We start from the raw sequence: 23,876 nt of genomic DNA, 5'->3' as shown, positions 1-23,876 counted from the left end.
TGAAACAGTTTGAGTGATTTGCAAAATAAGTGCATAGAAATGACGGGAGCTGGTCCAGAGGAGCGCTGGGGAGTAAGGGTTGCCTCGACACGTGACGGTAGTGAAGAGGGTCCTTGCAGCGGGATGGGCTTGAAAAGGTAGAGGGCCAAGGAGCGCGGCACGGAGCCCGGCGGGGTGGGGGTTGAACTTCCGGGGCCTGAAGCCAGGAGGCCCGGCCTTGAGCCAAGGATAAGGCTGGAAAGTCAAGAGCGGGACTTGGGGCTGGAAGGCGGGACTAAGGGGCCAAAGGAGAGCCTGAAGCCAGAGGGCGAGGTCAGAGAGCGGCTTGGGGCCTGTGACCAGGGGGCGGAGCCAGAGTGTCCCGGGAGAGGGCAATACCCGAGGCCAGGGGCGGGGCTGGAAGGGGAGGGCGGGGCCAGGGAGCGAGACCAGCCTACCAACCCCACCAGGGCGCGCGTCTGGAGCTGCGGGTGTTCGGGCTGAGCCAGCAAGGGATGCAGGGAGCCGGTGGCATCGTGTCCAAGGCCTCTGCTCACACGAGTGTCCTCCCTACATCCCCTAAGTAGACCCCATTGAGGTCACAAAGTGTCTCTGCGGGACGTCCCCTAGACCAGCCTACCTTTACCCTTATCTGCTGTGAAAACCCCCTATTACTTTCTCGCAATGCGGCTTCCTCCTCCCCACCTCCCCGCCTCCCCGACCTCTGTCCGGGTGGCCACAGTCCATCTTCTACCGCCTGGGTTCAGCTCTCTCCCACCCCCACGAATCTTGGCGAGGCTGAGATTACACAAAGCTCCTGGGGGAAAGCTCCGATTGTTCTAGCTTCGCCTATCAGATCAAACCCAGGCCCCGAGGCTGGAGCTCTGAATTCGCATCTCTCCGCCCACCAACTCACACATCCTCAGCTTGGCCCTGGTCCAGCTGTCCACGTGGAGCTCTCATCCCTCCCACCCGTCAGGCGGAGTTCTCCCCACCTGTCAACCCTCCTACCCGCCCCCCCCCCCCCGCAAGCTTGTGCAGGTTTGTCGCACAAACCTCCGCCCCCACCCCCTCTGGCTGCACTTCGTTGGTCCTGGGGACAGCCTGGTCCACACCCTCTCCTTGGCGACGTGGAGGGTGTGGCGCTGCCTCTGGCACAGGTGGGGCCCCTTGGTCTTTGTACTTGGCTCACCTGTTCTGGGCTGCCGGGTGGCTGTCGGTTGAGTTCGGACACCTCTGTGAACCGCTCATCTCCTTCCAGGTCCTGACTGCGGTGGCACCCCCTCTTCAGACAAAGATCAAGAGGGTCCCAGCGGCCCCTCCTCAGGTAAGACAGGGGCTTCTGGAGGGGGAGTGCTGCTCCAGGCCTCCCATCATAGGCGAATTATTTATGTTTTCTATGAAGAGGGGCTGTGTGAAATTGTTTAAGAAAAGGTTCTGCTGTTTGGTTAAAAAGTTTTGGAAACACAGCTCTGAGGTAAGCCATCAGGCTTTGGCAGTCTGATCCTTCCCGGAACTCCCTCACCAGTGGAGTGCAACGCCAGGGGCGGGGGTGTGTGTCACCCACACAAATCTATGGAGAAAATACAAACTCCTTCAATACACAGGGAAGACTTGAGGCAGCACTTCACAAAACTGAAAGAATACAATTTAAGTATATTCAGAAATGTAACCAGATACCATTACCCACTAAACTATATTAAAAAAAATTTTTTTTTACTTGCTTAAAACCCAGAGCTGGTAAGGATGCTACGGAACAAGCACTATTAAACAACTGGTGTAATGCAATTTGGGCGGGGGGGCGGGGTGGGGGTGCTGACACTTGGTGGTCATCAGGGGTTCCTATTATCTCCCTACTACATGACCGACACAGCTAGAGTCAGGTGATGGGATAAAATACTGAGTGGTTGCAGGGGAACTCGGGCCTCGGAGTTAGAACACAAAACCTACATTCTCTGGGACTGGAGGCAGAGGGGGGCATGGGAGTGAGCAGCTCCGCGGCTGCTGGTATCAACCACAAGAGCAGGGTCCCTGGTCTGCAGAGACAATCCATAAGCCCCCTATGGCCCATCCTCCCTCCGCTTTGAGGAATGGAATTTGTCATCATTACTCAGCCACCTCTCTCAGTTCTGCTTCTACCTTAGTAAATCTGAAGATGTGTGGGGCTGGTCCCCCTTCTGGTGTGCAGACTGCAAACATGGGCAATAAATGCACAGAAACCGCCAGCCGTTGAGACCTGTTAAAGCCAGGTCAAAAGTCCTCTCGTTATCTCTGGGGCCATAGTGTAGGGCAGTGGCTGGGGCTTGGTGAAGAGGCCGTCATTGTGACTTTTGAACCCCAAGCCCCCTGCGGAGGCCTCATCCCAGCACAAAGAGGAAGGCTATGAGGGAACAGCCCCAGCAAAGGTGGGGAGGGCTAGAAGGGTGTGATGGGGAACCACAGGGGGGCCCTGGGACTTCAGAAGTAGGAGGTGATGCACAGCGGTCCTGGAGATCAGGATGCTGGGCCTAATGTGCTGTTCCCTGCCGGGTGCTTGGGCATCTTCCCAGGGTCAGCAGGGGCCACTGCAGAGTTTAACAGGGGAGTAGTGTGGTCTACTGTGTGGTTTAAAAAGATCCCAGTAGCTGCCATGTGGGCCAGAGGAGGGGAGGCCAGCTGCCGGGAGACAGGTGGTGTCTGCGCAGTGTCTAGCTGGGACAGGGCGGGGCCTGAGCTGGCCATAACCGTGGGAATGGATAGGAGGCGTTAGGGAGGCAGAACCGGGGGCTGGTGGGAAGAGGCAGGGTATGGTGGATGTCCAGAGCCTCAGCGACTACTCAGGAGACAGAGCTGGGGGGGGCGAGCAGTGGACGAATAAGTCAGCTAGCAGGAGAGACACCTGGGAATAGGTGACCCTGAGGGATCAACCAAGGGAAGAGACAAGAGGCAGAGGAAGGTCTAGCTCCTCACGGTAGGCAGGGGAGGAGGGGACCACGAAGGGCTCGGAGAAGAAGCAGTGCCAGGGGCAGGAAGGGAATGAGAAGGATGGTGGACCCAGGACCAAGGGCAGAGGGCTGCAGGATAGATGAAGATCACACAGCTGAAGGCTCCTGTTGGGCCTATTTTTAAAAGCAAAATCAGGTTGAAACTGCATAGACTGGTTTCTCATTGGTGCTGACTTCTATTCTGGCAATTTTCTCTCCAAAACTTGACCAGAAAGCCTGGTGAGACCCCTTGTCCACCTTCTGTCTAGCGGTGAGGGGGATGCAGGAAGCCTCAAGCTGGGGGTCACTCAGCCCTCCCAGAGTGCAGGACACGGGCCGGGCCAGCAGGGCTGGGCTCCCTCCTGCTCTGAGCGGAAGGATTACTCCAGGCTAGGCTGATCTGCGTGCTGTAGATGGGAAGCTACTCAGACATTCTGAGCATTTAAGTTAAACAAGCCCAGCTCAAGACAAACTGTCAGTGAATGTGTTGGATCCTCCTTTCAGGCCCATTTTCCGAAGCTGCTCCTCCCTGGCGTCTCCTCGCCGGCCTCCTAGGACCTGGTGGGTCATTGTGGTCAGGGCGTGGCCGGCCAGGCAGGACTTCCTGAGTGGCTCTGCCTCCCACACGCCTGCTCTCAGCTGTCCCAGACTCTCCGCTTTATCTCCCTCCCTTGCTCACTGCTCGCTCCACCCACCATCTATCCCCGTCCTGTCTCCATGCCCTCCAGGAGGACACCCCCACACTAAAATATGCACACCTAGAAAGCAAAGGCTCTGCCCCCAGAAATTCCTGGGACCTTGATATAACATACCCCAGGCAGTCACAGTGCTGCATCTGACTCATAGGAGCTGTATGCCAAGTGCCCCCAGCCTCCAAGCCCTCCCCCTCAGCAGCCTGGGCATGCACCCCTCAGCCAGCACAACCTGCCAGTGTCGGACCCCCAGCCATTAGGCATAGGCCACTTCGTCCATCTCGATCTGCACCACCTAAGTGGACTCTTGACACTCCCTCCTGCCTTATCCCCTGTGGGGCCTTGCTTGGCTCCTGGAACCAACCCTAAACACCGATCCTTGGCTGAAGTTTCCAGTGCACTCGCTTCCCCATGTCTGTGGATTTACTTTGCTACTTACATCACTAGCAGTGGCCTCTTCTCTGAGCAGAAATGGTTTTCACTAAAAATGAAAAGATTCAGGCTCAGCTCCCCTGATGCCTCATGGTCCTGAAAGGGAATCAACTGTTCAGTACAGATACTTAGGGGATGGAAAGGAGTGAGCCCCCACCCTGGTCTGGATTTGGGCAGAGGAACATCATTATTGCCCTTTAAAATGAAGATCTTTCTTGAAGAGAGTCGGGTCTGGGGCGTCAATCTAGCTATACACCTGGGAAACTGAGGGCTGTTGATCAGTAAGGCTTGTTTTTGGTTAAGTGGGTTAAAGAAATCAGAAGCCGGGAGTCCCTGGGTGGCATAGTCGGTTAAGCATTCTACTCTTGGTTTTGATCTCACAGTTGTGAGATCAAGCCTGGCATCGGGCTCTGTGCTCATCTCGGCGTCTGCTTAAGATTCTCTCTCCCTCTCCCTCTGCCCCTCCCACTCATGTATGCACTCTCACTCTCTCTCCCAAATAAATAAATCTTAAAAAAAAAAAAGAAATCAGAAGCCTTCCTCTATTAGTCAGGCTGGGATGGGATATGCTATGGCTTAACGTTTTTTGTCTTGCTCATACGACATGTGGTTTAGCTGGGGCCCTGCTCCATGCATCCTCACCATGGTACCCAGGCTGATGGAGCAGCCACCATCATGAACGCTACAGGTAGATGTGCCAAAGGGACAGAACTCTGGAAGGTCTCACACCTGTGTTAAGTACTCTGGCCCAGCAGTGACACATATAACTTGCTCTCACAGCTAGTGGGTCAGACAGAGCTGGTCACATGATTCCCCCCAACCACAAGGGGACCTGGGAGTGCAATCCTGCCTCATGCCTGGAGAGCAGGCTCCAGCCCCTCGGGGGGCCAGAGGAAGTGAGGCAAGGGTCCCATCCTAGGCTTGGAGGCAGAGGTAGAGACAAAAAGGGAAGCGTCTACCCAAATGTTCACAAGGATGAAGAATGCTTATCTTTTAAGTGGAGACGAGTCCCTGCCTATACCAGCGTGGGTGTACCAGCAATCTGGGGACACATAGCCTCCATGACCAGAGCCAGGGGTTCTTGTTTCCCTTTTCAGAAGTGCAGGATTCAAAGCCAAGAACAGGTGTAGAGACAGCTACCACTACCGGAGGGACAGGGGTTAGTGGGAACCCAGAGCCGCAGAAGACCCTTGGAAGGCAAGTTTGGTGGCAGCAATGGAAGGGAACTTGGGGAACTATAGACCCCATGCTCTCTTCCCCACTGGCCTTTGCTGTGGACACATGACTAATTCACAGTCTTACACAATTGAAGCCCCACATCTCACTCCCAGGGGAAGCAGGCTCCAGCAGCTCCCAATCCCCCCGCCCCCAAAGTTATACACTCCGGAGCAGGCTCTGAAATTCCACAGGCAGGTCATAGGCTTCTCAAAGCAAGCAGTCCTTGGTTTAGCATGAGTGGGGTTTCCTCTCTCAAGGGGAGAGAGTTCTTGCTGGTTCCAAGGGCTCCAGTGGTACTGTGTGCGAGGGAGGACCGGAGGATAGCCTCTGAGAGGGCCCAGGACAAGGGCCTAAGTGCTCAGTGGTGAATGAGACCCAGCCCCTGTCCAGAAAGCCCCACCTTCAGGCCCAGCTGCCCAGGGCTGCGGGGAGGCTTGGTGAGATGCTGACGCCTTATCTTATTTACTCATTCACACCAATTTGCTTTTTAATCTCTGCATAAATTCTCCTCTAGGACTCAGTTTGTTAAATGTTCTTTGCACAGAAAACTTCAGGCTGAATGTGAAATGATTCCCTTCAGAAGAATTTTAGCAAGTCTGTTCTGTTTTAGGAAGGTTTGTTGTCTTCATCTGTGTTCTCTGATGCCTGGAAATGCCTACACACCGCTCAGTCGGCCAATCCATTCCAGGAGGAAATGCTGTACTTGAAATGCAGCCGAACACTGGGTCTGCAGAAATCCTACCACTTGTGTGGACTTGTATTTAAAGTTCTACTCCCACAGAAAGTATGTTGTCATTTCTTCTTAAGCAAAGGATGTTCCAAGCCTTGTTCAGCTCATGAACCATTAACATCAGCAGGGAAGCAGGGACTTTGCGGGGACAGCAGCCTCCGTAGCAGAGCCCGAGAAAAGTGAGATCCCTCCTGGTATCCAGCCCCGGGGAGGGCCTCTCCCGTGGGTGGAGGTGGGGCAGGCTAGCTGGAAGCATGCTGCATGCTGGCCCTTGGTCAGGCACGTGGCAGACGCCACAGAGCTCGCCTGAGGCAGGTGACGTGACCTGCTGCAGAGGGCCAGGACCCCCGGCTCACATGCATGTGTGAGAATGAGCTTGGGCACAGACCTCAGCACGTGGGCACGCTCAGACCACTTGGGGCAGGAGGCCCATGCGGTCTAGATGCTCAGTGGCTGGCACATGGCCTCCTGATTTGGACCTCACTTGAGGATGTCAAAGTCTCCTCTTTGGTAGTTGCGACTGTCTGCTCCAGGCCTGCCCTGGAGCTGCCCTGTCAGTGCCCGTGTGGAGGAGATCCTGGAACAGAGTGATCTCAGACCTGATTTGCATCATGGAGGAAGCCCTCCTCCCAGCCTCCCCCAGCCCTGGGCTCAGCCTCCATGAGGGCACAGGACTGGCAGGAGCCCTGTGGCCTTAAGCTTCCAATGGACCTAGGCAAACAGATATGGCTGCAGGCAGGTTCTTGAGTGTCATACAGGATAACTGGGAATGAGAGACGGTGCTGCTCAGGATGGCTCAGGTAGGGATTTAGGTGTCAGCCACCATCCACCATCCCCCTTTCTGGTCACCAATGGATGATTCTGGAATGGCAGATGGGAGAGGGGAGGGTGGCCAGATCTTCAAACTCGGCCCCATCTCATGATGGAGCCCATGGTCTCAGGGCAACTGCCCCATGTCATCGCAGCACAAGGTCTTACGCCCAGAAGGACTGCCATTTTAACTATTAAATTGATTCAAGCACTCCTGGCACATATACCTCCAATGTGGCTTGAGATTTGCTTTCCAGTCATGCAACAGTCCGCTTCATCTGGGCTTTCTGAGTTCTGACATGGAAATGCCGAGGCTGGCTGATTGAAGGAGTGCCACAGAACTGCTTACAGCCTGTTCCTATTCTCAGAAACCACATGACGCATTAATAGCTCCCATGGAAAGTGTCTTTTTGAAAACTTTATGGCCCCTCTGCCTGCATCTGAGTTCTGCAGAAGCCGGTGACTTGGGCTCACACAAGCAGTCCCCTGCAGACGGTCCTGGAGATGGAGGCCCCTGCCTCCCCTGCACCATCCTCGCCCCTTGTTTGGGAGAGCAGGGTACCCTCTTTGTCAAGCAACCAACCACACAAGGAGGAAACTTTGAGGGCTCCAGCTGTACCTTGAGGGTCCTCTGCAGCAAGGAAATTAACAGTAGTAACAGTAACGAAGATATTACTAGAGATGTGGCAGGCGCTGTGCTAAGTGTCATTCGTACCCTGAGATAGTGTATGTGTATGAGAGGGAGATGTGTGTGCATAACTGATGAGCAAAGTACAGCACAGAGTGTCAGTGAAGCAACTTGTCCGCTATCTAGCAGGAGGACCCGGACCTGGCACATCTGACACCACGTTTGTGCTTGTAATATTGGCACTGCTATCTCCTGAGGGATGCTCAAATCCTTTGGGCATAGACCCCAGGCACCGGATCTCACAAGCCCTTCAAGGACTCAGGAGAAAGGCTCCTTTGCCCAGTGGGCAGGCCAGAGGGGACATTCGCCCAGGAGACAAACTATTAAGAATGCAGTTTTAGAAAGATCGGTTCACTGGTATATATTAGATAGGATCCCTTTGGTGGCAAGTGACAGAAATGCAGCTTCAACTAGAGCAAAGAAAAGGGTAATTTGCCAACTCACGAATTAGAAAGTCTGGGGGTTGTATTGTCTTCAGGCACAGGGAAACTGGAGCTCAAAGTGCCACCAGGAGTCTCTCCTTCTAGCCCTCAGGTCTGTTTTCATCTGAATTAGATTCACTCTCAAGGAAGGCTCCAGAAGCTTCAGGCTCTTAATGCTTCCACCTCAGAGAAAATGCAGGCCTCTTTCCTGAGGGGTCCAGTAAGAGCACCAATGAGAGCTAGCTGGGGGTTTTTCACCTTGGGGTCAGGGGGCTGTAGTGTCAGTTGGGCTAGTGTGGCTCACTGCCCTCGCCTTGGATTGGGGTGGGGCAGACAAAAGTGGGTCTGCCGCAGCCAGTGGGGCAGAGCAGGCTAGGACTTGGGCCTGTGCTGGTGCTGGAGACGCCATCAGGTGTTCCCAGGCTGCTGGTAGGGGCCCAATGTGCAAACAGACAGGTACCTGATTGGAGGGACAGCTGGGGGGCATGCAGGGCAGGAAGGGGATGGGCGGGATGGGGAAGTTGGGGAGGGCTTCAGAGAAGGGGGCAGGTGCTTTGGATCTGGAAGGGTCAGTGGGGATTGACCTGGCACACCTAGGTCACTGGGAGTTGCTGCTACGGCACACCTGTTCAGGCCAGCCCCCAGCCCCCATTTCTGTGGCTTTCAGTGATTAGCCTGGGTTTGTGTGACCTGCATCACTTAGAAAGGCATCCTCTTCAGTCTTTCTTTCTGTCCTCCCAGTGATGAGTTGACTCCAAGTTTCCGCAGCTCAGAGCTCCCGTTGCTATGCCAACCCCCAGGGCGGCAGGCATCCAGGCAGAAATGGGCTGGCCCAATATCGGCGCCGCCGGCGGATGCGAGCACATTCCGGTAATTGGATTGGAGCAATCCTCTCAGTCTTTCCTGCAGAAACCTGGGGCTTGGACCAGCGCATGTTTAGACAGGAGCCTGTGGACACAAAGAGGATGGTAGAAGGTCCCTCGGCTCCAGGATTCCCAGCCCCGCTGCTGGAAAGACAGGGATCAGCAGGCATGAGAAGGAGAGAGAAGGGCTATGAAGGAGGGACAGATCCCATCCTGCCCCCAACCTGGGGCAGCTCCCAACCCTCCTCGACTTACCAAAAGTTCTCCAAAGCTCAGAAATCCATCAAGATGGTTCAGGCTTCCTTAGAGGGGCCAGCACTTGCCTTGGTCAGCAGAACTGGGCTGGCTTGCTCACTTTCCCACTAAGGAGAAATTCAATGTCAGCATTCACCTAGGATCCTTTGATCCTCTGTGCAGCAGGTCTTGTGTACCAGCATGCCTGCCAGGTCTCCATTTCCCAGGGGGATGGGACATGGGATGGCTGTCCTGGCACCAGTATCCTTTGGTATCCAGTAGCAGAGGGCCTGCCCACTGCAGCTTACTCAAGGAGGCTGCTGGGGACCTCCCAGCCAGCTTCAACACCAAATAGGACAGGCCTGGCCAGGCCCTATGCCTGGAACGCCTTCCCCCAAGGAATAGCAGATCAGCCGGTCTCCCAGCCCTCAGGGAGGTGTATGGGGAGGGGCTTTGCCTTAGCTGGGGCCTCTGAGCGGTACAAGTCTCCCCCTCCGGTGCTGTGATGGCTGCAGGTCAGGTCACCACAGATACCAGTAACCCACAGGAGCAACTCTGGTGTGGAGCTTCTGTCAATGCCCCATACCTGCCCAGGAGTCACTGGCCTGTGATCTCCTGTGCCAGCCTGTGACCACCTCTTCCTCTCCCATCTGGACTTACGGCTGTCTGGCCCCCAAACCTCCCCAGGGAAGTTCCCTGCCAGCCAGGTGAGCCTGCGAACCGATCTGCTCCCTCTGTCTGCATGGCTCTGCGGCCCAGGCTCCTTGTCACAGTCAGGCCCAGTCCAGTCCTCGCTGTAGGGAAAGAACATGGTAGTGAAGGCCGGCAGCTCCGGCCTAAACAGTGTGGTTGGGTCTCTGAGGATCTGAAGGTACTGAGGGTCAGTCGGGAGCGTAGAAGGTGGGTGGGTGGACGGGCTCTGGCTGCCCCCCGCACAGTCAACAGAAGCAGCTTGTCTCCTCTTCAAAATCCGCCAAATCCACAGATCAGGGTGCGAGCAGCCAGGACACACAGGAGCCAACCTCGGCTGAGGCGTGGTCAGGGAGGTCCTACAAGGAAGAGATGGGGTGGCAGGGAAGGATAAAGCCTCATGATTAGCCCTGGGAGGCAGGTATTGCTACCCCCATGTCAGAGATAATGAGACAGGCTCAGTGAGTCTCCCAAACCCAAGCTACACAGTGAGCAGTGCCCCTGGGAGTGGGGGCAGGCCTGAGGTTGACTCCCAGGAACCCTCCCTTGGGGCACTGGTAGCCCCCCTACTGATCCTGGGGCTCAGGAGTGACCACGAGGACCTGAGGGTGTCTGGGACCCACGCTCAGCTCTGGAGACCATGGCACTGGGGCAGGGGAGGAGGAGCGGGCATCCTGAGCAACCAGGAAGCCCCACGCCAGGACTCATAATGGGCAGAAACCCAGGAGTGATTGTCACTTTAAAGTAGGAAACTGAAAGAGCAATCCAGCCTGTGGGCTTGAGTGGCTGCCGCTCAGCACATGGGGCCTTTGAGGGACCTGTCACTCCGATCAGAGATGCCCATGGCAGGCTTTGCTTGGTAAAGATGCCAGTTCCAGGACAGGGAAGCGGAGAACCGGGGCACAGAGAGGGGGAAGGCATTCCTCCCCGGAGGCCAAGCCTGGGCCAGGCCACCCATGATGTCGTGGCCCTGAGGGGGTGTAGGCGAGACAAAGGCCCAGGGGTACAGACTGGGCACCTGTGCTACATCCTGCTCGGGCACCCCTCAGGACTCTAAGGTTCACCGAGAATTTCCCAGCCTCCGGTGTGTAGCTCCCACTCCCCTCTTTCATGGGGAAAGTGTAGATCAGACTAATTAATGTGTTGTTGTTTGTTTACCCTCCTTTCATTTCACTGCGACAAAATAATTAACCACAGAGCTTTAGAAACTGGCTCCATTGGTAGCAATCCCTTTTGTGTCAAGTGCGTCAGCAGCTCCTGGGCACAGATGCAGGGACTGCGTGCGGAGCAGGCGGCCAGGCAGCCCCCAGAGGCTCCTTCTGTCCGGGGCACTGAGGGATGGGGGCAGGTGAGCAGGCCGGACCAGGGACCCAGGTAGCCATGAAGAGCTGGGGGCTCAGAGCTGCCACATCTGGGAGGAATGCAGTGGTGGCCCCCTGGGCTACCAGCCACCTCAAACCCCCTGTTGCCTGAATGGAGACCAAATACATTGCTGTGAGCAGCTCAGGGGAAGCCGAAAGAACAGGCCTGGCTGCTTACTGCTGCTGCAGGCAGGGCTGGGGGGAGCTTGCCCTGGGGCCACAACAGAAGTGAGGTGGACACAGGGCAGCTGAAGAGGGGGCCGGGCCCCACTAAGAGCAGCAGTCCCAGCTGGTGGCGGATCTCCACCCTGCCCTGCCAGTGTTAGGGATGAGCCACAGGGGAGAACAGAAGGTTTGGGAATTTTTCTCAGGAGCCCTTCAATGAAGCGAGGCTGCATCTACCTCTGAGGTGCTAGGGGCCCTTCTGGGGTGGGGGTGGGGAAGGAAAAGAGGGGCCGGAGCACAGAGGGTCCTTAAATACAGACTGGGAGACTGGACTTTCTCCTCCAAGACAATGGGGCCGCCAAAGCGAGGATGTAATCAGATCGTTTAGGAAGATCTTCTGACCTCCGTGCCCCATTGTGGCCTGAGACAGAAGACAAGGGGACGGTGACTGGGTGGGGCGGGCACTCAGGTGAAGATGGTGTTGGCTGGGCTGGTGACCTTGGGCTACAGAGAAGAGGAGGAAAGAGCTAAGACGACCTGGGAGTGGGCCCCCTCCATGCATTCGGGGGTGGCAGCTGGGTGTCCCCAGAGTCTGGCCTAGACCCCTACCCCTAGCACCTTGATGCCAACCAAAGTGGCTGCTGGAGGCTTGGGAGACGCCATCCCCCCTCCCCACCTGCAGGGACGGGACCTGCTGCCTCCTCCTCTAGGTCAAGTTGGCGCAGGTGGCTCTGCGCTGTCTCCCACAGCCGCCACTCTGGCCAGTCTGAGTGGCCGCTCCAAACACTGCCGTGTGCGTGTGCGCTGGGCTGAAAGAGGCCAGACCCACCAGCTCAGAGGGAGCCAGCGGGCTGCTGCCCCAACTGCAGGTTACACTCAAATGAAATTGCTGGGATTTTAAAGAAAGAATAAGTAAGTCTGTCAGATGGCAGGCATGGGAGGCCTCTGGACAGCCACCAGCCCCTCTGAGTACTGAGCCATGAGCTCTGGGCCACAGAGGTGACATGGCTCTGCTGGGGGGATAAAAATCATGTGCACAGAGGGTCAGCAAGCCTGTAACAAACCCTCCAATTTCAGCCACCGTCATTATAAAATTGGTCTCAGGGCCCTAGACCAGTAGCCTGGCCTAAGTTCACAGGACCCCTGAATCAGCAGACCCCAAAGTAAAAGCCATCAAGGTTAGGACACCCCCCACATACAGCCTGGCCTTCAGAGACCAGGACTCAAGCTGGCTGTGGAAAAGGTGGTGAAGGCCACTGTCTGGTCTGGGACTCCAGGGCAGGACGTCAGGGATCTCCCATCCTCTGAAATAGCTTCCCCACCCCCTGCCCCAAGGGGAAGGGGAGAGGGATGCAGGAGCTAGCCCTCTGGCCTCACCAACATCCTTGACAGTGAGCCTCATTGCTCACACCTGAGTGAGAGGCCTTGCAACTACAGCACTGGACAAAACCACGTGGTCCTAGTGCCCACAGGCAGATGAAACTGAGGCACAGGGCAGAGCTGTCTGCAAAGGAACTGTTTCCCATGGCTCCTGGCCAGACACCTCTGATCTGAGGAGACACACCTGCTTCCCCAAAATGTAACCTTCCAGTGTTTCCTTCAAAGCAATTTCCCCAGAAAAAAGTAAAATCCTTGTGAAATGTATTCTCCAGAACCAGACAGACACCAGCTAAAAGTTCATCTTTAGACATTAAGCTCTGGTCTGGGACAAGCACCTCGTCCCCACTAAATCAGCCCTGGAGATGTGGCCCTGGGAGTGCACTCAGGTGACAGGTGCATCCCGGAAATTCCCCCCTTCCCCCTGCACCTCAGACCTAGAGGTAGTGCAGATTGACCTCCATTCACCCACCCATTTCCCAAGCTCTGGCTGGTACAACTCCAGGACCCAAGCTCTCAGTCTGCTGGGGACGTGGCCATGTCCCCTGAGCTTTCATGACCCTGAACTGCAGAGACCAGGCCATGCACAATGCAGACAGGAGCCCCCAGTGGATATACCTACGCCAGCTGGCAAAGAGGGGCAAAAGGGAGCAAAAGGGCCTCTCTGAGGTGGTCATTTCTGAGCTGAGTCTAGAAGAAAAGAGGTGAGCTAAGTGAGGGGCAGGGCATGGACAAGGAACCACATCCCACTGAGTAGGAAGCGGGCACAAGGGAGATGGGACTGCAGACACGGCAGGCCTGGCTAGGAGACAAGACACCCAGAAAGGGCCCAGAGAGGCTTCAGAGGGTTTGGGGGGTCTCTGAGGGATAGTGAGACTAGACAGAATCCCTCCAGCCACTGTGTGGAAAATGGCCTGATGGAGAGGCAGTCAAGTAAGTGGGTGAAGTGTGATGTGGTCGTGGACCAGCACAGGGGCTCCAGGAGAGCTTGAGTGGGTCAGAGGGATGGATGGGATTTGGGGTCTGGGGGAGGCAGAACCCAGATGGCACCAAGGTCCTGGCTGCAGTGACCAGGGAGGCAGGAGGAAGACTGGCGGTGGGGCCAGGATGGATGGAACCCCCATGGTGCCAGGGCAGAGGCAGGACTGGGTTGGTGAGGTGGTGAACAAGAAGTGAACCCCCAGGAAGAGTCTTCGGGTAATGAAGACTTGAGATGATGCTTATACCAGCTTCACCACAGAAGGATCTCCCACGGGTCCCTGGAGGCTGGGCAAACACTCCAGACTCTTGTCTTTATTGATTCTACATTCAGCGCAGTAACTGCAGCTGGAGGCCTCTGCTAGGCAGGGCCCTAGGGCCTGGTCTGAGGTTCATGCCCTGGCAGGGACAGGGACCTGGGGTGGACTCATTCCTCCAGCTATGGGCCTCAGCTGGGCCCCAGGGCTACATCTCAGGCTGAGGGGAGACACTTGGGCCAGATCCTCACAGCCCCAGGACACTTCTCCAAAAGTCACAGGGACCATCATTCTGGAAGTTGTAAGGCCCACGCAGTGCCGGGGATCCTGGCCGGTCAGGGATTTGGATTTCTGGTGGGGGTCAGCAGGGGTGGGCTGATGCTGCAGGATCAGCACAGTGAGAGCCTGGTTGTGGGTAGGGCCCTCCTCTCAGGGGTCCTCCTGCCAGCCACACTGCCCTCCACCCCAGGACTCTCTGACCACTTTCTCTGCTGTTTGCTCCCTCTCTGTTCTGACCTGAAGGACACTCAGTGCCAGGCGGGTATGTCTGAGGCCCCTCAGAATCAGGGTCACCCCTGACCCGTCCAGGCACACTCCTGGCTCCTGATGGGCCAGCGTCAGGCCCAGGCATCCACCAGGATCCCCAGCCTGCCCTCCCAAATGCCCACAAAGTGAAGCCCCTCCAAAATCTGGGGTCCATTTTTGAGCGGTTAGGTTACAAGATCAAGATGGACAGCTAGACGTGGTCACGTCACCAAGTTGTTTACTCCAAGAAAACCAAACACACACAGGCAAACAGAACACTCCTGCTTCTGATGGAGGAAGCAGGAACAGGGTGAAGGGAGAGAGTGGCCCCAGCATCTAACCTGCTTCCCTAAGGATGAGTAAAGCCCCCTTATTTTCTGTCTTACAGGTTCCCCTGCAGGCCTTGGTGGCCCAGTATGGCCCACTGAGGTGAACCATGACTGGCTGGCCAACACTCACCACTGACCGCCCAGAGACGCATCTCAGCAGGAGGTGACCCCTCCTGCACCTGCCCCCCCCCACTCGCCCACCCCTCGCAGGAAAGTGCCCGCATTGCCACGGACACCATGTAGTAGGGCCGGCTGCGGCACCCAGTGAGCTGCGATGGTTTTGTACACGGCCCCCTTTCCCAATAGCTGTCTGTCTGCCCTGCACACTGTGTCCTGGGCTCTCCTCTTCCCATGCTACTGGCTGGCAGACCGGCTCGTGGCCTCCTTCCTCCCCACCACCTACGAGAAGCGCCAGCGGGCGGACGACCCGTGCTACCTCCAGCTGCTCTGCACCCTGCTCTTCACACCCGTCTACCTGGCCCTCCTGGTTGCCTCGCTGCCCTTCGCCTTTGTCGGGTTCCTCCTCTGGTCCCCACTGCAGTCTGCCCGCCGACCCTACATTTACTCCCGGCTGGAGGACAAGGGCCCGGCTGGTGGGGCAGCCCTGCTCAGTGAATGGAAGGGTACAGGTCCCGGCAAAAGCTTCTGCTTCGCCACTGCCAACCTCTGTCTCCTCCCTGACTCACTGGCCAGGCTCAACAATGTTTTTAACACCCAAGCGCGGGCCAAAGAGATCGGGCAGAGAATCCGCAACGGCGCCAGTCGGCCCCAGATCAAAATCTACATTGATTCGCCCACCAACACCTCCATCAGTGCGGCCAGCTTCAGCAGCCTGGTGTCACCGCAGGGCAGTGATGGCGTGGCCCGGGCCGTCCCTGGGAGCATTAAGAGGACGGCCTCTGTGGAATACAAGGGTGACAGCGGGCGTCACCCCAGTGACGAGGCTGCCAACGGCCTGGCCTCCGGGGACCCGGCCGAGGGCGGTAGCCTGGAGGATGCCTGCATCGTGCGCATCGGAGGCGACGAGGGGGGCCGGCCCCCCGAAGCTGATGACGCCACCGCTGGGGGCCAAGCCAGGAATGGGGCTGGCGGGGCCCCACAGGGCCAGACGCCCAACCACAGTCAGCGGGACGGGGACTCAGGGAGCCTGGGCAGCCCCTCGGCCTCCAGGGAGTCCCTGGTGAAGGTGCGGGCCGCGGCGGACAGCGGCGGCAGTGGGGAGCCAGGCGCCACCAACAGCAAGCTCCCCTACAAGGCCTCCGGGGTGAAGAAGGCGGCCGCGCGCAAAAGGCGGCACCCGGACGAGGCCTTTGACCACGAGGTGTCTGCTTTCTTCCCCGCCAACCTGGACTTCCTGTGTCTGCAGGAGGTGTTTGACAAGCGGGCAGCCGCCAAGTTGAAAGACCAGCTGCATGGTTACTTCGAGTACATTCTGTACGACGTCGGGGTCTACGGCTGCCAAGGCTGCTGCAGCTTCAAGTGTCTCAACAGCGGCCTCTTCTTTGCCAGCCGCTACCCCATCATGGACGTGGCCTATCACTGTTACCCCAACGGGCGGCGTTCCGACGGCCTGGCCTCGAAAGGAGCGCTGTTTCTCAAGGTAGGAGGCCATGGCCCTGCCCCAGGGCACATGTCAGCCTGTGGCAGAGCCACTGGGGGAGATGGGCTGTAGCCAGGGGGTCCTTACATGCTCGGAGGGCTGGGGGACAGGTGAGCCCTTTCATGGAGCTGAGCGGGTGGGCGCCCAGCTCGGGAACAAAGGCGGAGGGTCCAGGCTCAGACAGGCCCAGCCGGGTGCTCTTGGGCAAGTTCCCCAGATCTCTGAGCCATTATCTCCTCATTGTAAAGTGGAGGCAACCTAGTGCCCACTCATAGGGTGGGGAGTGAGCTGGAGGCCTGGGGGGTCCTTGTGGTGCCGGTGGTGAAGCTGGCAGTGATAAAGGGAAGAAGAGGACGCAGGGGGCCCCTGTCCATGGAGGGGCAAACGCCCGCTCACGGAGGCCTGCAGCCTCATTGGCCGGATGCCCCCTCCCTCCTGGCTGTCACGCAGCTGCCATGCCAGGCATTCTGCCCACCAGCCCAAGGCTTCGCCTCCATAGTCACTAATTAAAGTGAATCATAATTATTTCTGCTAATTTGGATGCAATTGCAGGAGTTTTTAGACCATGGTAATTTGGTCATTACCCGTTATCTTCTACTGAGCCTGACACGCTCCGAGTGTTGACTTTCTGTTCCCTACGCAGAAGCCACTCTTGGTGTTTCCAGAGTTTGGGGAAGCAATGTTTGGCCATTTGATAAAGGACCCAGAGCTCACTCCAGAGTGCTCAGTAGTTCTCATGGGGCTCTGCAGGCCCACAGTTCGGGGTCCATGACTCTCTTCTCACAGCCTCAGATGCTGAAACTGAATGAACTCCTTTTACCTCCCCATTTTGGCATATGGTTCATCAATGTTCTATTCCTCGGATATATTTTTGTCTCAGCAGCTGGAGTGACTTTCTGGGGGAAGGAGGGAATGTGTTGTCAAGCTCAGGAGGAGAGCGTACCCTCTACCTCCCACCCGCTCTACCACAGATGGTTCAGAAGCTGGGGACCCCCTTGGCCCTGCCCCCAGCCCACACCCTCATCTCACTCCTTGGTCTGGCACCCCGACCACCATACCCACCAACGTCACAACAGTCTCTTGGGACAGTCTCTCTGCTGCGGAGATTCTTCTCACCTCTCTGGCCATTCCTTCCAGGCTCCCAGTCCTGCCCAGGCTTTAACTGCTGACGCTCCCTCTGCTCCTTAGCCTCAAACTGGCGTGCAGATATATTTAATTTGGTCCACGCCACCATTAAAAAGTTTCCCGTGTTGGCCAAAATGTAAAAATCAAGATATTCCACATAAAACCCAGCTTGCAACTCCTCTCCCACCTCGCAGACTTGACAGCACCTGGTGGGCCTCCTGCCTGCTGCCCAGCTCTCACCCTGAGCAGAGGGTTGGCAGCCCCCACAGCCGGGCAACCCGACCCCACTTGGGTAGGCCTCTTGCTTTCCAAGTGGTCACCAGGGTCAGGCCCACTCACCTGCCTGGGCAAGTCACTGCACAGACTCCATTTCCACACTTGCTTGAGGGCTTTCACATTTGTCCCAGCCCACATCTCTCCCCGGAGCCCCCAACTTTGTGTCTGGCTGCCTCCTGGACACAGTTCCCTTTCACTTATCATCTGCCCATCTCCATCAGCCAGGTTCCACCATGCCTGCCTTGACTCCTCCCTGTGCCCTGAGCCCCTCTCCTGCATCCAGGCTCCTAATTTCACTTTTCAGATACATCTGGGTCCACCCCACCAGCCCCAGCTGCACGGTTATGGCCCAGCCCGCCATTCCTCCACATCTGCCTGTGTTTTTGGCTGTCCTTCCCCTTCCAACCCCATCCCCCTCCCATCCCAGGTCTGACTCCTGCTGCCCACTTCTTGCTGCTTCACGGAGAAGCCCAGCCTTCAGCTGGGCCCCTCCACCTGTCCTGGGCTCTGCTCTGGCCCCCCACTCCCCAGGGGCCTCCATGCCCAGCTGCCCTTCTCCTGGTCCTGCCCTGGCTTGGCCACACGGCCTCTGTGGAGCACTCACAGCACAGCCAGCACAAGTCAGCGTTCCCTCCGTGGCTTCCTCAGCCCTGGTCCCCAGCTGTCTTCCTGCCTATCTCTCCAGTCAGACAGAAAGGAGAATGGGCCGTTTGAGCTCCGTACACAGCAGACCCAGCTCATCTATTGGTGAAAGCATGCCTGTTTCTCCTGCCTGGAGGAGTGAAATAAATGAGGATTTGGAAGACAGGCCAGGGGCTGGGGGCTGGGAAGACAGCAGTCTCCACCAGGCCCTGGCTGCAGGTGGAGGCCAGGGCTCCCTTCATCTGCATCCCTCCTCCCCCCACCATCTATTCTGTGGTGCATCTGTGCCTGAGGAAAATGTGCTTTCCTGCTACTGTCGCACCCTGAGAAGGAAGGGATTGGACTAGCTGCTGCTCACGTCAGGGAGAGCCTGATTCTGGGCCCCACCAGTCTTTGCCCACCAAGACTAAAAGGCGCAACCTCTCAGTATGATTGTTTTTGCATGAGAAATATAACCCTCTGCAACTCCCGAGGACTCAAGCCAGGGCAGAATCAATCAGTTCAAGCACGTAGGGAAGTGGATCCTGGCAACTCAGGGGCTGATGGAGAGCAGAGAAATCGCGGGAGGGGCTGAGATACTGGCTGGAAGGCGCTGAGGGACAGGTAGCTGGGGCCTTGCCCCTGTGTCTTCTCTCCCTCCCGGCCCTTTCTCCTGGGGTGGGAGGGGAGGGCTGAGTGGTGCCTCCCCTGTCCCTGCCCCGGTCTCAGCACAGGCAGGTGACACCAAGTGCCAAGTGAGTGAGGGGCTGACACACTAAGACTGTGTCAAAGTGTGTCTTTGCAAAGTCACCAGCAGTTGAGAAAGCAGCAGAGAAGGAGGGTGAGGAGCTGGGCTTCGGGCAGCACACATCTTATGTGAACCTGCCTCAGCCAGCAGAGCCTCGTGACCCCGAGCCAATTCTAGTATAATTTTAGTATAACCCTCCGACCTGCTGTAAGGCCCTAGCAAGGCGGTGTCCGTGAAGCACCAAGCACTAGCGCTCACAGTGTAATAATATTCAGGGGAACAGACGCATTGCCCAAGGAATAGAGGGGGCAAGAGCGCCATCGTGTGGCCCTTGGGGGGCACTGTGGTTTTAAAACCGTGTTGTGTTTTTGCAACAGAACACATCAATGGTATGTGATTTCCTGAGACATTCCAAGGGTGGCGGTACTGAAAGGCCGAGGTTTGGGTCTGGATTGTGGGCAAGAAGTGAATGGTGAACATGGGACTTTATAAACAGCCCCCAGTCCAGGCTGTACTGCCCATTATCAAGTAACCACATGTCCATCCCACCGGGTGCTGGGAAAGGAGAGATGTACATCCGTCCAGGCTGGGAAAGGAGATGAGGAGCTATAGGAAGCTAAAAATGCTTAATGATGTGAAAACGAATATGGAGGAGAATAATGCCTACCTGTCTTTGGCAGCAAAAAGAAAGATGGAAGCCTCCCAAGGCTCTCAGAGCGGAGGGCCTGTGATGCGGCAGTGGTGACAAGTCTGGGCCACTCTTAGCTGGAGAATGGGCAGGGTCACGTTCCGCAGATATACATCCCTCAGCCACGAACTGGCCTCTACAGTCACCTTCCCTGGACAGTTCCCAGCGTCCATGATCTCATCATCAAAGAAAACCCATTCTGGAATGGATTAAAGAAGTTAGGGGAAGACTGATGAGGTTCAGGTGGGAGGAAAGCCCAGAGAGAAAGAGACCTCTGGGGAAAGGCACCCACAGATGATCCAAGGGAGCATTCCTGGCAAGGGAAGGGGAATCTCCCACTGTGGCCTCCAACAGCTGTGCTGTGGCCAAAGGGCTTGGGAGAGCAGCCAGCTGGGCAGCACCACTTACCTCCATGACCACAGCCCCGACAAGGGCTCAGACTTGCAGCAGGGTCACCACTGAGGGCTGTTTCGGGTTGTCTGTGATGTTGTTAACACCAGCCTGTGGAGACAGCCCACCAGGATCATCTGCACTTGGGCAGGGAGCCTCAGAGGAGCCCCCAGCCCTACTCCACCATCACCCCCCGCCCCCGCCTTGGGGGCTCTATCTCCAGTGAAGGAAGTGAGCAGGAGCCAAAAATTGAGGTCTGGGGAGAGTGCAGCATGAAGGCCTGCAGAGGCTGCTGTGGAGGAAGGAGGACTGGGCTCTGGATAGAGGCCATGGGGCACCTGGGGTCAGCCCATGACACAGGTACCATGGAGACAGGCTTCAGCTGTCATCCCAGATTGGGAAACCAACAGGAACCACTGCCAAAAAGCAGAAGTGGCTTCTCATGAAGCCACGGGGGAAGGGTCCTCTCTGTGTCGGAAGGGTGTCAGGCTCTGCAGCTGGGCTGCCGCCAGCGAAGTCTGACTTGGACTTCGGATGGGCTCCAGGGTGGGATCAGGTCTAGGCTGTGACTGAGGGAAGGGGGAAAGAGCCATCAGACAGGAGTGGACAAGGAACTGAGGGGCTGGCACGTGAGGGTCATCCACATGGACACTCTGGTCATCAGGAGATGGCAGGGTTACAGAGAGGAAATCAGTGGGGATTTTTGCATTTTTCCTCTTAGAAAGTCTTGCATGAATTACTAGTGGTACTTACCATGCCAGAGGTTGGTATTTCTTTATCCATCTGCCTCCCACACTGGACCAGAAGCTCCTAGAAGCATGACATGTGCTGTTCCTTACCTGGGCCCAAGTGGAGCCAGGAGCTGACAGAGATGGGCTTGTACTCAGAGCAGTGATGATTTCATCATCAACACCTCACCTCCTCCCCAACAGGTGCAGGTGGGAAGCACACCTCAGGACCAAAGAATTGTCGGGTACATCTCCTGCACACACCTGCATGCCCTGCCAGGTAGGGTCTGGCGGCTCGTGCTTTCCAGGGGGTGGGCAATCCGCCCCCCGCGGCCTGGGGTTGGTGCCGGGGCCTGGCTGGGGTCTGACTGCAGCTCTGCCATCTGATCTCTCTGGTTCTGCTCCACAGAGGACAGTGCCATCCGGTGTGAGCAGCTGGACCTGCTTCAGGACTGGCTGGCTGATTTCCGAAAATCTACCTCCTCGTCCAGCACAGCCAACCCCGAGGAGCTGGTGGCGTTTGACGTCATCTGCGGAGATTTTAACTTTGACAACTGCTCCTCAGGTGAGGTGGTGGGCCTCCCCCGTCGGGTCGGCTGCTGGGGAGGGCATGGGCTCCAGCCACAGCAGGACGGGCTCGGGTTAATGCAGCTTGAAGAACTTCCTGCTCCTCGTTGAGCATGTGGGTGAGATATTAGCAAGACTATGATTTCTCTGCCCCCTAGAAATCCTAAAATGAGAAGAGCCCACGCTCTGCCTAGAAAGCTCAGAGGCCTCCTTACTGGAGACAAAGAGATGCCCTAAAAATGAACCTCTGACAAAGAAGCCTCAGGGCCTCTGAAACTCAGACTATGGGCGAGTCAGCTAACACTCCCACCAAGTCCTCAGTCTTCTCTTGCTTTGCACCAGGCACGATTCTAATGGCTGTTTCTGGGCCGGCTATTTCATTTCAATCTCAGAACCCTGAGAGTGAGCACAGTGACAGGGGTGGAAAAGGAAGCAGAGACAGAGAGATCAAGACAGGCCCAGTAATTAGTCCAAGGTCACACAGACAGGAAGTGATTGGACTGGGATTTGAACCCTGGCAATTATGCCTCTAACGTTAGGCTTAAAGACTAAAAACTGATCATGGGCAAACTTTTAAATAATTGACTTAATTAATCTGGTGATCACACTGATCCCAGGAACCTCCTGGGAGTTTGGGCAGCTCTGAGCTTCCCTCTGCCCAAGGAGCTGATGGGAGGAAACCCCACTCCCACCCCCCGTCTGCCCACTGGCTCCTGGGCTCCTTCCACACCAGCCCCAGCCCCAGGAGAAACTAAAGATGCATGAGTGACATGGGGTCTGTGAGCTCAGGCTTTGCCCTCAGTGAAGGCAGGAGACCTCAAGGTCCTACCTGGAGCACAGGGTGGTGCCCTCACCTGGTGGCAGCTGTTTCTATCGGTTCATGACCAGGAAATCAACCCCTGACAATGGTGGCAATTCCAAGGTGGGTGGGGAGAACAGTGTCTGCCATGGAACGCACAGCCCCCGACCATAGCCCGCGGTTCCCTCAAAGTCACATGCCTGGTACCAGCTCCAGATGCTGGGTGCTCCTGGGATCTTCTTGAGTCAGTGTGGGAACGCGGCACACAAAGGAAGAGGCTGCCGGAGAGAGTTCTACCAGGTCGGGCCCCACTTGGTGCCTGTCCTTCCTCCCAGGGGGTGTCTGGCTCCATGAGTTGGCAGGACAAACTGGAATCCAGGGCAGGTCACCTCTCCTTCTGAGCCTTGTGTGGTCACTCTCACTCAACCTGAGCACCCAGGTCTGTGAAGGCAGTAGCGCCTGTCAGGGCAGCATCAGCCAGCCCCCTACAGGGTTTGCCACCAGATCTGGGCACCACCCAGAGGGAGCCAAGAGGGACAGCAACCACTGTCCTCAGGATAGCTCAACCCAGGGTTGGGAGGAGGGGGCTTCACTCTCGAGGGCATAGAAAACCGGTGACAAATGAACCACAGTTTCATCTGGGACCACAGAACCCACCCAGAGGCCATTACCCGAGGGACTCGGTGGTATCTGGTCAGAGTAACTGATGAGAAGCAGAGGCAGGCAGCCCTTAAGGACAGACACCCTGTGCCCCCAGCATTCCCTCTCTCCCTCCTTGCACAGATGACAAGCTGGAGCAGCAGCACTCCCTGTTTACACACTACAAGGACCCCTGCCGCCTGGGGCCCGGAGAGGAGAAGTCCTGGGCCATTGGTGAGCTGGGGCTGGAGGCAGGGTGGAGGATGGGGGACATTAAGGGGGGCCGGGGCAAAGGAGGGGCACTGCCGAGGCCTGAACCCACCATGCTGAGACCTGACTCTACACCAAGGCTGGGCTCCCCACAGGCTTCCCAGGGAGAATTCAGGCCCTGCCCCCAAGGCCCCACTCCAAGGGATAGGGGCACTCAACTGCCCAGGCCTGAAGCCCTCACTCGGGTCTCCTGCCTCAGAGAGGCGGCCCTCCCAGAGGCTGGCCGGGCTCTGCCCACAGTGACCACTCTTGCCTCCTTGTTCCCAGGTACCTTGCTGGACACAGACAACCTCTACGATGAGGAAGTGTGTACCCCTGACAATCTGCAAAAGTGAGCAGCCATCGGCCGTGCTGCCACGGTCGTGCAGGGGAGGGTGGTTCCCAGGGCTGGGATAAGCACTGAGCCCCAACTCCGGTGTGGGGAGCTGGGTTGTGCCAGGCAGAGCTGAGAACACAGTTCCATGGGAAGGAAGCCTGTGAGGGCCTCAGGGACTGAAGCTGGGGTGGGTGGAGACTGGGCCACCCTCACGCCCCAGGGGGCTGGTCTGACCAAGGAGAAGCCCCCCACCAGGACAAGGGGCTCACAGTGGCATTTCCTACATCAGCACCAGAGTCCAGGCTCTCTTTGGAAGAGCTCGGCCTGCCCGGAGCCTCATCCTGTTGAGGCTCTCCTGAGAACGGGAAATGGCCCAGAATCTCCCTGGGCGAGGCC

General features: G+C 57.0%; 1 protein-coding gene across 2 annotated transcripts in view; it reads left to right on the top strand.

The window, feature by feature from the left end:
• SMPD3 (sphingomyelin phosphodiesterase 3) overlaps positions 1 to 23,876 on the top strand; it is a 79,658-nt gene that overhangs the window by 50,841 nt on the left and 4,941 nt on the right. Inside the window, exons 1-7 of one of the 2 annotated variants that reach the window (XM_045815053.2) lie at positions 736 to 1,139; positions 1,241 to 1,306; positions 14,773 to 16,313; positions 21,094 to 21,169; positions 21,299 to 21,454; positions 23,039 to 23,128; positions 23,432 to 23,495. In XM_045815053.2, coding sequence (XP_045671009.2) covers positions 14,988 to 16,313; positions 21,094 to 21,169; positions 21,299 to 21,454; positions 23,039 to 23,128; positions 23,432 to 23,495 — 1,712 coding nt within the window. In that variant the 5' untranslated portion in view covers positions 736 to 1,139; positions 1,241 to 1,306; positions 14,773 to 14,987. Of the gene's footprint in view, positions 1 to 735; positions 1,140 to 1,240; positions 1,307 to 14,772; positions 16,314 to 21,093; positions 21,170 to 21,298; positions 21,455 to 23,038; positions 23,129 to 23,431; positions 23,496 to 23,876 lie in introns of those variants that run through there. The other variant, XM_045815051.2, reaches the window with a different exon arrangement.

The sequence above is a fragment of the Ursus americanus genome, chromosome 21 (assembly GCF_024610735.1).
Source record: "Ursus americanus isolate L20-20 chromosome 21, mUrsAme1.1.p, whole genome shotgun sequence".
Taxonomy (NCBI): domain Eukaryota; kingdom Metazoa; phylum Chordata; class Mammalia; order Carnivora; family Ursidae; genus Ursus; species Ursus americanus.
The sequence above is the reverse complement of the archived record's forward strand: the minus strand, read 5'-3'. Positions and strand labels throughout refer to the sequence as shown.